General features: G+C 40.7%; 1 protein-coding gene across 9 annotated transcripts in view; it reads left to right on the forward strand.

Annotated features, from left to right (window-relative positions):
* The window catches only part of LOC106962153 (target of Nesh-SH3-like), a 29,370-nt gene that overhangs the window by 15,052 nt on the left and 1,039 nt on the right, over positions 1-13,279 (forward strand). For 2 of the 9 annotated variants that reach the window (XM_015056410.1, XM_015056417.1), the window contains 9 exons: positions 7,089-7,151; positions 9,389-9,514; positions 9,797-9,886; positions 9,969-10,178; positions 11,399-11,504; positions 12,047-12,126; positions 12,348-12,377; positions 12,455-12,613; positions 12,747-12,869. In XM_015056410.1, the coding sequence (XP_014911896.1) occupies positions 7,089-7,151; positions 9,389-9,514; positions 9,797-9,886; positions 9,969-10,178; positions 11,399-11,504; positions 12,047-12,126; positions 12,348-12,377; positions 12,455-12,613; positions 12,747-12,869 (987 nt within the window). Of the gene's footprint in view, positions 1-148; positions 1,145-2,402; positions 2,481-2,832; positions 3,022-3,638; positions 3,708-7,088; positions 7,152-9,388; positions 9,515-9,796; positions 9,887-9,968; positions 10,179-11,398; positions 11,505-12,046; positions 12,127-12,347; positions 12,378-12,454; positions 12,614-12,746; positions 12,870-13,279 lie in introns of all 9 variants that reach the window. The other 7 variants (XM_015056357.1, XM_015056369.1, XM_015056379.1 and 4 more) reach the window with 7 other exon arrangements.

Consider the following 13,279-nt stretch of genomic DNA (forward strand, 5'->3'; position numbering starts at 1 on the left):
TTGACACTTGAGCTTAATTAATTAATTCATTGCAACTGCCTTTGTTGTTATTTTATTTTATTATTTTTTTTTACTAGGCCATCTCTGCCAGTGATCTTGTCTTACGTGTTTCAGCATGATAGCTTCATGGCTATATTTTCTCTCCCAGTCACACACAAACCAGGAAGAGAGGAACTATCCAGACCTGTCTTTACTCCTTTCGCAGAGGCTCCTATGGCTCCGAAGGGCCACCCCGAAGGACTAGGTGAAGTTACCATAGCATCTGTGCCAGTATACCAAGGCAAACTGGAATACCACGAAGACCATCCAAAAGAAATCCCCCCTCCTGAACTTAAAACACAGACTGAACCAAACTCAAAGCACCTGCAGCACCCACCCCAGCCAACAGCCAAACTTCTCCAGATTACACCGAAACCACTTGATGAAAGCATGTCACAGCCACATACAACATCCCCAAGAGACTTCCTAACCAAACTAGAACCTCAAGTTACAATTCAGCCTGTGCAACAGACTGACTTAATTTCACAACCTAATAAAGAACCAAATGTCCAATCAGTTCCTTGGACAACACCAATGATTCGCTCTGAGCCAAAGCCACGGCCATCAGTCAAGACCAAACCACAGAACGAGCAGCTAATCCAACTGCAAACAAAGACCCAGACCAATCTGCAAGCGCAACTTCAAACAACCACGCTTCCCCTCCTGGTGACGCATCACGAAACCACGCAGTCAGCGCCTCTGTCCGTGCAGCATGAAGAACCGGCACCGACAGAGGTCCGTCCTGAACGCCCACCTCACACACAAACCCCATCACCACATTCACCAACGACACCTCAGACACAACCTCAATTAATCCAACCAACACAGAAGCCAAAGGCAATACTTCACCAGTCCAAGGCCACCCCACAACATCAGCCCAAGAATCTGGGAAAAAAGCATCAGAAACCTACAAAAAAGCCCAGAATTAAGAACCAACGTGGTGTGGCAAACCTTCAATCACGCCCTCAGACACAGTTTCCAAACAAGGATCCATTTCAACCCAAAGATCTACCAAAGGAGCATCAGCCAGGATTTCAGACTCAGCCACAGACCAGGACCAAGACTGATCACTCCAAGGGTTCGTCAAGGAAGACAATTCATAGGGGTAAAGACCCATCGACAGCACAAATACTTCGTTAAAAAGTAACACAATGAAGGGGGCATGCCAATCTATATTTGTGATTATTATTTCTGATTAGAATTGTAACATCTCCAACTCATATGGACAAGACGAGATGAGATTTTAGCTATTCTAAGTCAAGACTGTTAACAACTCAAAGATGTAGCTGTTAGGTTAGGAAGAGCTGAAGCAAACCAAGTCAGCAGCTAACTATTAGCCAGTCAGAGCATTCTTGATGTGCTAAATGTTAATTTTAATTCTTAAATGTTCTTTGTAGATCATTTATCACTCTGTGTATCAAGTGTCAAAAAATGCTGCAACATAAACACATGCTGGTAGCCAGCCTGACAAGAAGTCTTTGCAGGGTGTTTGCAATAGCATGTCAGATAACTTCTCTTCTGGAGGACATGCAGACAAGAGCAATAACCAGACACTGCTACTTGTGAGGTTTTAGAACATCTTCAACAGTGCTTGGGCTAGATCTAGGCTTTTCTAGTACTTCTGTAGACTTGAACTGGGCTTCTACTTTTCAAAAATAGTTTCATAGTCAATGTACATACATTTGCAAAGCAAAACTCTAAGCCAGGGGTTTTGATATTTGGGCCTTTGGGGCTGGTGTTCTGCATCTTTTAAATGTGTTCCTTCTTCAACAATCCTGAGTCAAATAATTAGTTCATTAGCAGGACTCTGGATAGCTTGACTGCATACTTAGGAGGCAATTCGGCCCTTTCATTCAGAAGTGTTGGACCATGGGATACATCTAAACGTTGAAGTCCGTAAGTTCGGTGTTTCCCAAACCTGGTCCTCAAGGCACACTGACCTGCATGCTTTAGATCAGGGGTGCCCAAGTCCAGTCCTCGAGAGCTACCATCCTGCAAGTTTTAGAAGTATCCTTACTCCGACAGACTGGTGTGGATCTAGTCCATCTAAAAGTTGGAAATGTCTCCTAAAACCCACCTTTTTTTCCTTTGAGATGTGATTTAAATACTTTATTTCTGTGATGTGTGTTGCCATGGTTAGGCTTGCTCTTTGTCTCCCAAATCGTCTCATTACAAACACCCAGTCAGGTCACTCTGTCACGAGAACAAGCCAAATCAAGTATCCACACCTCGTTACACACTATGAAACTAACCGTTTGTGGGGGGGTTTTACACAAAGAAACAAAGGGTATGCCCCCTTTAGAATGTGTTGCGATACATACCAATGTCATCCAAGATAAATTAGTGCGTTTTCTTTCATACAGCTCCTAGTCATCCAGAAGAGGGCAAACCTCTGTCAGGACCTGGCCTGGCCACAGAGAAGGCTGGTAGTTACAATCTTGATAAAGTGCCATGCCAAGTTCATGTCTCATCACCATTTCAGCTTTTTTTTGTCACGTCGCGGAGCACTGTGTTTTCCCCCGCCTCCATCTCCATCCTGCCAGCCCACACACCCCACCCCATTGTCGTGAATGTTTCCATGTTTGTGTCCATTTGCAGCAAGGTTGTTTCACACTTGACCTCTCTTAACCACACCAGTCTGGCAAGCTTTGGATCTTATTTTTTATTTATTTATTTTTTGCCTTTCTGTCATTTCCTCCACTGTCCACGATTTTCGCTTTAGCGATTTGAATATCTGTTGGAGTTTTCGTGCTTTAAGGTTGATCCTCTGTAATTTTCTCTCTGGTCCTCTAGGTTCTGGCTCCACCCGATCATCCACTGCTGAAGTTCCCCATTCTCCCATTAGCTCATCGGTTCCCACAGGAGGAAGAAATGCCACTGTGATTCGCAACCGTGATCCTTCTCATTCCAGTAATCCTGGTGTCAGATCATTTTCTCCGTCCAAGACAGCCACCTCCTCTCGCACTTCCAACACACCTGGCGGTAATGCTCGTTCCCCTTCTCCCCAAGCAGCTTCTTCGTCTACAGCTGAGCACGCAGAGGAAAAACAGTCTCTTTTCCTATTTATTTAGCCGCACGAAACTGCTTTGAACGACTCTCTTTTTGTCTTAATCTCTCCTGCTCCACCTTTTCTCTAAAATATAAGCGCTCCCTACACTCAACATGTGATTGCTAAACTTTCCTGAGCTCCTCTAGAACTGTCAGAGAGCTTGTGGTCATTAACATGATTTATGGTTTCTTTTTGTTCAAGTTGGAAGTCTGGCCACCACAACTGGCCTGGCCGCACCACATCTTACAGTCACTATGCCAAGTCCAACACTGTGCAGACATTACAGTTGCCACAGCTCTTACTCCCATCTATTCTTTCGCTCTTTCTCTCTGCAAGTTGTGGGCAATTGAGCAGAGAATGTAAAATTACAAGAACTTCAAGCTTTGACACCTTGGCTTTTCCATTTGTACATCCAGTAAAAAGAGACTGAAAGCACAAATCTATCAAGTTTTTTTTTTTCAATTTGCCTTTTAATACCAGTAGAACACAAAGTATTTTTTGACTTTCTTTTCACTTGTTTTTATCATAACCAACATTTCTCTCCCTTCAGCAGCCAATGGGGCACATCATAGGGGCAACGCTCTTCCTAAACCTGACGCATGGTCAAGAGAAAAACCTGGTAAAGATACGCCTTGAAACTTACCAAACGAGACAATCATATTCTGTCAGAAGGCGACGCTGATCTGTGCTTTTGCACCAGCTGTCTCATGCTTTGCTGTTTCTCTGTTTGAATCACCACCTATGTTTGTGTAGTCGCTGCCATTTAAACTTGACTGGGACTGAAGCCATTTATAATTTTAACCGAAACCCACTATTTTCATGCACAATCTAAAAAGACTCAAGCTTTTTTATTGTGTCATTAAGTCAGATCACAGTTTTCCGTTTTAGTTTAGTAACAACTGCTAAAAGCCAGAATAATGAGAGAGATAATTTTCACAAGATTTATTTTTACCTATTTGAAATTCAGAAGTTTACATACATTGATTACTTTGTCTCTAAATAGTTTGTGAAAGACCAGGCCATGTCACGTCTTTGTAAGCTTCTTATATCTGAGTTAAGTGGAAGCACATCTGGTGTAAGTATTTTTAATGCAATACCACAAATGGACTGCTTTCTTGTGGAACAAAAAGAAACAAACAAAAAGAAATCAAACAAGATATTAGGAAAATAATTGTGGACCTCCACAATTTCCAGATACCCAAAAATGAATTAAGTATGTACAATCTGCAATCATGTGATAGTACGATGGGGAATCAAGCAGATTGGTTCTGTGTTTGTGTTTTAGTGCTAACTGTGTGCAGTAGTCCTAAAATAAAGATAAAAAGAATCTTGTGAAATTGCTGAAGCTGGTAATAAAAAGAGGAAAAAGAAAGAAGCTTTTTTGTTTTTTACCTTAAATTAAATCTTGGGCACAAATCACTCGCCTTAAGCATAAAAGCAAAAACAGGTTTTGGAACAACCATCACAGATACCTGATCTTAATCCCCTAATTTGTGAGCACATCTGAGAAGGTGTGTGGGATTCAAACCTGACTCAGCAGCACCGGTTCTGTCAGGGGGAATTGGACAAAACTGCAGCTAAATATTGTGAGAAGCTTAGAAGCTTAGAGAAAGAAAAAAAAAAAAAACACTTCAACATTCAACCCAAGTTACACGGGGTATGTAAACTTCTGACTTTGAAGAAAATGAAAACACATTTGCTATAAAAAATCTGTTTAGCAAATGAAAATGAACAATGTAATCCTAACTGGTCTAAAAGAGAAAATGAATACTTGTTTTCAGCTCTGGCCATTTTAGTGTCTTGTCCACCTTTTATGATTATCCTGAAAATATTTTGAAGACGTTTTAAAAAATATAACCCTTTATTTGGCCAATCACATAGTTTCCATTCTGCCAGACAGACTCTGGTAATTAGTTTTGCTGAATTTAGCACATCAGTACAAATTGTGTTAATGGTTACGCCTTACCATTAACACAATTTTGAGCCGCACAGAGAGATTGTGCTTCAGTCCCGGATCGAATCACAGCTGGTGTGTGTTATTGCTGGAAACTTGGACAGTTTCAGAGGTCTTCAAGGAGTCGAAAGGCTCACTGGAAGCAGTTCTACAGAAAGAAAAGGTTTTTTTTGTTGTTTTGTTTTTTTTCCCCCTGCAAGTCCTACACATGCAAGCGACTGTTTACGCACTAAAAGTCTGGGCACCCAGCTTCTTTAATATTAAAAGCAAACGTGTTCATCTTTTCAATTGAATAGTTAAAGATTTCTAAGACTTGCATTTAGAAACTCGTGCTTTTGGGAAGTTAGTAGCTTGCTTTGGATTCTTTAGGTTTTGCTTTAGTTTGTTTATTTCAGTTTTTTTTACATCTTTGAGTCCTCTTGGATCTACTGTGCTTCAGTCCTGTTTGGGAAATTTATTCAGGTGTTGAAGCTTTTATCGTTTAATCCAGAGCTTTTTTTGTGTTTTGTTTCTTAAAGTTTTCAGTAAAATTGTTGATCGTGTTCGTCCGTGCATCAGTGCTTTGCCATCTTTGCTCCCCAGACTGACAACATTACACACAAGTTACCAAAAACTTAATGTTTTTTTTCTGATAGTTGCTACACAATGATTCTTAATGTGTCCAAATAAAATACATACAGCAACATGTTAATGTCTTTTCATGCCAAAGACAATTGATATGTACCACAACCACCCCAAATATTCTTTTAATACCATAATTGTCCATATGAAGTGTTTTTAAAGGCAATATCGCTTTAAATTTATTCAAAACTCTCTCCTTATTTTTGTGTATTGGTGTGTTTCATACCCAGAAGAATATGCTAAAAATCTCTGTGTTTGGACTGAATATGTGTTTTAGAGCGAACCAGAAAATGAGTAGATCTTCTGTGAGAAACCAGTGCTCCCATCATCGCTGCTGTTTTAGCTCTGAACTTAAAGTCTTTGACGCTTCACATGTCCAGTCCACTCATTCAGGGCCACCGCAAACCAAATACCGTTTGCTGCAGAAACTGTATACCAGTTGTTGCCACATATTATGGAGCTATGTCACTGGCGTCACATTTTCTGCACCGCAGAGGCTACATTTCACCAGACTGATCATGGCATCGCACACCGAGATGCTCTTTGGACTGTGCTGGTTTTTTGTTTTGTTTCTGGACTGGAGTTTAAATCGCTGCATCCAGACCATATGACTGGACGTCACATGCAAGCAGATGGTTGCCGTCAGCTGAGAGCTGGCAAACTGCTTGCTCAGTTTTCGTCGACGTTATCAAACCTTTTGTCCTGGCAGTCGGCTGCAGAGAAGATAAAACAGATCCAAGAAAAATATGTAACTGGCCTCGCTACATCTTTTCGTATCTTGTCAACTTCCTGACATTTAATGAATCTCCAAGATATGAAATGATAAGTTATGAAAGGAGTGCATGCTCTTGAAGCAAATGTTCTCTTTGACTAATTTAGAACATGTAACATGTCAAGCACCCTTGTGGCTTTATGCCTCTTATGGGGTTCTGCACTTATTTGGTATAATTTTTCTCTTTTAAAAAAAACAAAAAACTACTCACTGACTTTAATGAGGCCAACATTTTTATTGTTGTACGTTTTCTGTGAAACCGGGGCTATTATTCATTTCTTGTTTGTTCTTCTGAGTCATGGTGAAAATGTGTTTACATTCTGTTTTATGGTTTTATAGCTTAAGGTAATTTTAATGACTCAAAGGTTACGGTGGTGCTTTGTCATTATTTAATGCAAAATAGCTTTTAACGTGCGTTGTGCCCGGTTGCTTCCCTGTTGCTTCTTGTGTGCACTTGTTTTTTTCCAGCTCAGAGTCCTTCTGAAGACTTCTGCCTGTCTAAACACCCTCCTCTTTCCCTTCTTTAATCATCGTTGCACTTTTTAGACTTTAACAACACTTCTTTTCAGATTCTCTGCATAGGCCATCTGTTACTCTGCTTCCTTTGTGAGTTTAGCCTCAAACAAGCTCTTGTTTCCCACAATTTGCTGCAGTTCAGAGACCCCCTGTTCCTGGCAACAAGAGACCAAACCTGGTGGGGAAAACAAGTGATCACGGTGAGGACTTTAAAAAAAAAAAAAAGAAAGTGTTTTTTCATTTTGTTTTGTTCAAGCTCAAACCCCCCATGGATTGGGTTCAGAAATGGACAGAAAGTGAAAAGCCTTACTGACTCTGTCCACAGTTCCTGTGATTTAACAACATGCAAAAATGACGAACAATGCACACAGTTGTGTTTGATAACGTGTTGGACTTATGTTGCAGTGATATAAAAAATTCCCTGCCCACTGGAATGAGATCTGTAGATGTGTAAGGTGTAGTTGCATGAGCACCGAAGCTTTAAAGAGTGTCTTACAAAAGCATTTAATACGATTTGAACGTTTCCACATTTTTTTTACTGTTCAGCTACTAACTTCTTTATTTATGTTTTCGCATCCACCTGAATAATGTGTAGTTGCTCCACTGATTAGGAGAGTCAATTGCTATTCGTTCCCTGTTGAATTCAAGCCCAGACTTTGACTGGGCCATTTAAACATGCTTTGATCTAAACCATTCCCTTGTAGCTCAGGCTTTATGTTTAGGGACACTCTTCTGCAGAAAGGTGAACTCCTTCCTAGCCTCTAACAGGTCTTCTTTCAAATTTGCCATATATTTGTGCTCCACCCATATTCCCTCCAACTGTGATCAGCTTCTTTTCCCAAAGCGAAGAAAATCATCTCCACAGCATGATGTTGCCACCTCCATATTACAGACGCTGCAAGTCTTTAATTTACTTCAGTGTGCCGTGAGAGAGACGTGTCTTCCACATGACTCCTCTTTGGTCTTTGAGATGTTCCTGTAAGGAACGCTGAGCAGACATTGGGATCAGATGAGTAACAGGCTGCTTGTAAGGGGTCAGAATATCTCGACCTTTAAGGTGTGCAACCAGAGCAAAGCAGTGTGTTGTTGAAAAATGCCATACTTGAGCTGGTCTGAAAATGTATCAGTGTCAGCAGAAAAGAGAAAGAAGTTACTGTAAAGCAAAGCCCTGGAAGAGAACTGCATTTAAAACAAGAGGCGGGTAGAATAGTCCAGCTTTGAACTCAAGTAAGAGTAGCATTACTTCACCATATTTTTACTCAAGTAAAGGTAAAAAGTGACTGTGCAAGAAGTCACTTTAGTAAAAAAAAAAAAAAAAACAATTGGTAAAAAGGCTACTTAGATACTAAGCGATCAAAACACCAATCATTTAATACTGGTATTTCAGAGATCAAAATTTAAGTAATTCATATAAATGACATAATTACAAAATAATATCAGGAAAAAGGGGGGAAAAAAATCCAATTCAGTTTCTTTCAATATAAAACTAAGATTGCAGATGTGTGTCTGTGTCAGGTGGATTTTTGGCCAAAACAAACTTCTTGTTCTTTCTGTGAAGTTACTCACTGGGTTGAGTATCGAGAAATTTTACTCAAGTAAGAGTAGTGATACTTGTGTTTACTTTACTCAAGTAAAAGTATAAAGTGCAGCATAGTAAAAAAAAAATACTCCAAGAAGAACTTTTTTATTAAAAGGTTATTCAGGTAAATGTAACTAGTTACTGCCCAACTCTGTTTAAAAGGGAGATTGGAGATTGAGTTGGAGGAGTCTGGGTGGTTGGTTGATGTGTTGCCAGTATCAAAAGTTTTAACCCCTCTGTGAGAGATGTACTTTGAAAACATAGGTTTTATGGCTGTCCTCTTGTCTTGTCCTTTGATTTTGCTCTTAGTCCTCCAGGTAGAAAAATCTGTATTTTCAGTCTTTTCTTAAAGATACTGGCCGAACTTAAATTACAATCAGCCTCAGATGCTAACGGCAGTTTTTCCCACTGACATTCACTCCTTAAATGACCCAAAGTTCAGATTTTTACCAGAGTCCAAACCACAGTATCTCTCTAAATGCTGCTCAGTTTGAAACTACCCTCTCTTGAAGTAGTTTTCAAATAAGTGTTAGCTGATGGAAACAAGGCATTTATCTTCAAATCACAGTTCCTGTTGGCCATTTTGCTATGCCTACGGGGCAACACAGCAAGTGTAACTGGGTTTGTATTAATCGATCTACGCACGCTTTGTTTCAGAAGAAAATTTCAACCAGGTATCTTCCTTCAGGGGTCAGACGGGCCATGACTCAACACTTTATCTTTTCATCCCAGGAACGGGCCGCTGATTGGCTCACCGAGGGCAGCCAGAGCAGATGGATCACAACTGTGCATGGCTGCGAGTCGCATGACGTGGGAGAAAAACTGATCTGTTTTCCTCTCCCTGCTCTCTGTCCTCAGATAAACCTATGGATCTGAAGCAAAGAGACAAGGAGTCCACCTTAAAGTCATTCCTGCCAGTCACGCCGAAGCCAAAGCCCAAACACCAGCAGCAGCAGACGACCACAGTGGTCCCAGTAGTTAACAGTAAGCGCTACGTCGTTTTTTAAGCGATTCGCATGAGCCGTAGCATGTACAAAACACGATCCAGAGAGTTTCATGTTTGCCCATTTAAACATAGCCGTGAGCGACAGAAAAAAAAAGAGCCACATTTGAATTTCGGAGGTCTGAGTGTAGACCATAGCAGGTGTTGTGCTGGGTGGTTGCAGACAAAGGCCAAGGCTGTAAAATAGGAGGACACAAAGAGCTGCCAGGGACTGCTGGCTGACCCCAACTAACCCCACCTCCCATCTGTTGTTGCCTTTCTAGGCAGTCGTTATGATCTAAATGAAAACTCCTCCATATTCAGCTCCATGCCTGCATCAGAGGTAGACATCATGGGCAAGAAGCGCTTTATAGGTAAGGTTTTTATTGGGACTGTTTTGCTGCTTTACCGGCATTAAAAAAGGAAAACCAATACTCTCCCTGTTCCTGTTCACAGCTCCTCATGTCATCTACAAGACGGACAAGAAGCCAGATGAGCCGTGCTCCATCACCTCCTCCATGGCTTATTTCCCTGATGAGGAAGGCAGCGATGTGAACGTCACCGGTCCTCCTCGCACACCGCCGTCCAACCTCACCGTGGTCACTGTGGAGGGCTGCCCGTCCTTCGTCATTCTGGACTGGGAGAAATCTGATAACGAAACCAGAGGTACACAGAAGGAACTGTCTTGGGTATTGAGTTGAATTTAGTGACAATGTGAAATATGGAAAGTAAGAGGCAAAGTGTTCAGCCCCGCTGAGTGAATACATTCCTGGAGCCATCTTTCACAGCAGTCAAAGCTCTAAGTTAGAAGATACATGTACACCAGCAAAAATAGAGACTGAAAAGGGTCCTAATTATTCTTTCTAAAATAGTCCAGGATCAAAAATAATTTAGTTGGATTTACTTCTGGACTTTGACTTGGCCATTCTAATACATGCTTCAATTCCATTGTAACTCTGGCTCTACTTTTAGGGTCGTTGATCATCATTAGACAGCCTTATTTCCCTTGCTGAAGAAATGTAACCCATAGAATGACGCTGCCATTACCTTGTTTTACTCTAAAGATGGGGCGAGATGTTCAGTGTCTCTTTACGTCCACGTAGGTTTTCATATTGTCACATTTCAACAACACGGTTCTGTTCTGGAGACGACTACGGAGCCACTGGAGACGATATCGGAAAGAAGAATTTCACATAAAATGAAGAAAATTATGGCCAACCTTGACCGTCCCCGTCACAAGACTGAAAAACTGCCCCTTCAGTCAGAGGCTTCTTCATATTTGCCTCGACTTTGAAGAATCTTGAGTTACAACATTTAATTTCCATTTGGGATCAATGAAGTATTTTTGAATTGAATTGGATTTGAATGTAGGCCAGGATGTTCTGTTCCTCTCATCTGGCCAGTGTGTGTATTTCCACGAGTTTACTTCATCCTCAACGTGGGGTTGTGGCAGACTATAAATTTGACTTATTTCTTTCTCATAGTTAGTCTTTGTTATATTTAGACAAAACAGGAACCCAAGATTCATATTCGAGAAAGGATGAAGAAATCAACTCGTTGAGACAAATGTTGAATCAGTAAACACAGTCGTTTGAGTTTGAGGTTTGACTTGTGACACGTTATTAAAGGTTGCCAAACAATCCCAACTATTTCTAACTGGTTAAAAGCGATTTCTGTCTTACTTGAATACGCATTTTGATATGTAAGGATCTTTTAATAATAAGAATAAATGAATCACTTCATCAAGTGAAGGAAATGTTTGTATGCGTGTGAGAAATTCATTCTTTGATTCAGACCCTCACACCTTTTTCTATCCTCCTTCAAATACTTGGTTAAAATTAACAACGTCTGACATGTCGAAACTGTTTCTTTGACTTGTTTATCAGAGTACGAGGTGGTATCAACAACCACCGGACCGAATGGACAGGAAGTGTCCATCCTGACGACCAATCAGACTCACACAGCCGTTGAGAATCTCACGCCAGACAGCAGGTACGGCGCAGACACTTGTCCATCCTACGTCAGGTCAGTTTTAAATCCAGTCAGGAATTACACTGACTAGGCTCGATGTCGACTGTAACTCAAAAGAAATCCAAATGCTTTGTTTTTTGCATTGAAACATATTTGGTCTGCACACAGACCAAATATGTTCTCAGTCACACCAAAGCCGAAGAAACATGTGGCGATAAAGTGGGTCGCTGATTTTTAAACTAGATCCTAGAATCTCTGGCCACTCACCAGAACCCGTCTGGGTTGGGTTAGTTTGGCAGGTCGTTGCCAACACATCTGAACGCAGCATGTGGAATAACCCACCGTGAGTGTGTGTGTGTGTGTGTGTGTGTGTGTGTGTGTGCTGGTTAAAGAGTAAACTCATACTCATCTGTCGAAGGCATTAAAACCTGCTACCTCCCAGCTCAGGAGACGGATTGGTTTCAGATGAGAGAAAACACGTCGTTTTAGATTAGGCTGTTTAATTCTTTTTATCTGTGTAGATGACTGATTTATTTCATTTTTTAATTTTTGCTCCATTTCAGCTATGAATTCACAGTTACACCAAAAAATGAGCTTGGAGTTGGACCATCTAGTGATCCTGTCACTTTTAACACCGAATCAGGTAAGTTCTAAAAAAACATTTGATTTTATTGTCACATAAGAGGGACAACTTTTTTTTTTAAATAATTTTGAGCTGTTGTATTATAGTTTTGTGATGTTTCAGTCATCAACACTCGAGTCTTTGTAAACTCAGCAGCTATTTAGAGCCTGCTTTCCAAATGTCTGGAGTTTTGCAGCACGTTTTATTACCGCACTTTGACTTGCGCTCCATCTTGTTTGCAGCCGATCCACGCGTAAGCGAGCAGGCATCAGGTGAATGTTTTGTTCCTTTCTTCAGAGTGTTTCGGTTCTCTTCGTACAGTGTGTTGAAGCCTTGCATCTTGTCACAGGGAAAGATGCCATCTGGACTCAGTTCCCATTTAAATCCGATGCCTACTCTGAATGCAACGGGAAGCAGTACATAAAAAGGACCTGGTACAGGAAGTTTGTGGGAATCCAGCTCTGCAACTCCTTGAGATACAAGATCTACTTGAGCGACTCCCTCAATGGTATTTATGCATAATATGAACAATTGCTTAAAAAAAAAAATACAAAAACAAGCTCCAAATTTAAATTAGAACTGATCTGAGAAAGCAGAACAGCCTTACTGTTGCAAACAAATGGTAACTCTTCCAACTCCAGGGAAGTTTTACAACATCGGGGATCAGACGGGGTATGGAGAAGACCACTGTCAGTTTGTGGATTCCTTCCTGGACGGTCGAACTGGAACCCAAATGTTGGCTGACCAGCTACCAACCAGGCAAGGTACGGTTCAGAAGCACAAACGTTTTACTCATTTTCTGCTTCTGATGATGTATTTCAGCTGTGGTTCTTCTTGTGCACAGATTTGCAACTATTTTAAAATGAGACAAAAATTATTCCATGATGAGTTCAAACTTGCACACCAAGTACTGTTTTCATTAATCATTCAAGCTGTCTGTTTGACCATAATTTCACACAGAATAAAGAAGCGCTGACATAAATCAATTAAAAAAATAGATGAATTAACACAAACTGATGTTTTAAAGCCTTTGTTTTTTGTTAAATATGTTGACTTTCTGCTCGCAGTACATTAAAGTCTAAAATTTAACATAACAGCAGAAAAGCCCTGAACATTTTCAATACATAAATGTGGTCTTAAAGAAAAGACTTCTTAATTTCTGCTTAAAGGTTTC

Source organism: Poecilia latipinna, unplaced genomic scaffold (genome assembly GCF_001443285.1).
Source record: "Poecilia latipinna isolate Pla-1442-1.1 unplaced genomic scaffold, P_latipinna-1.0 Scaffold60, whole genome shotgun sequence".
Classification (NCBI taxonomy): Eukaryota; Metazoa; Chordata; class Actinopteri; order Cyprinodontiformes; family Poeciliidae; genus Poecilia; species Poecilia latipinna.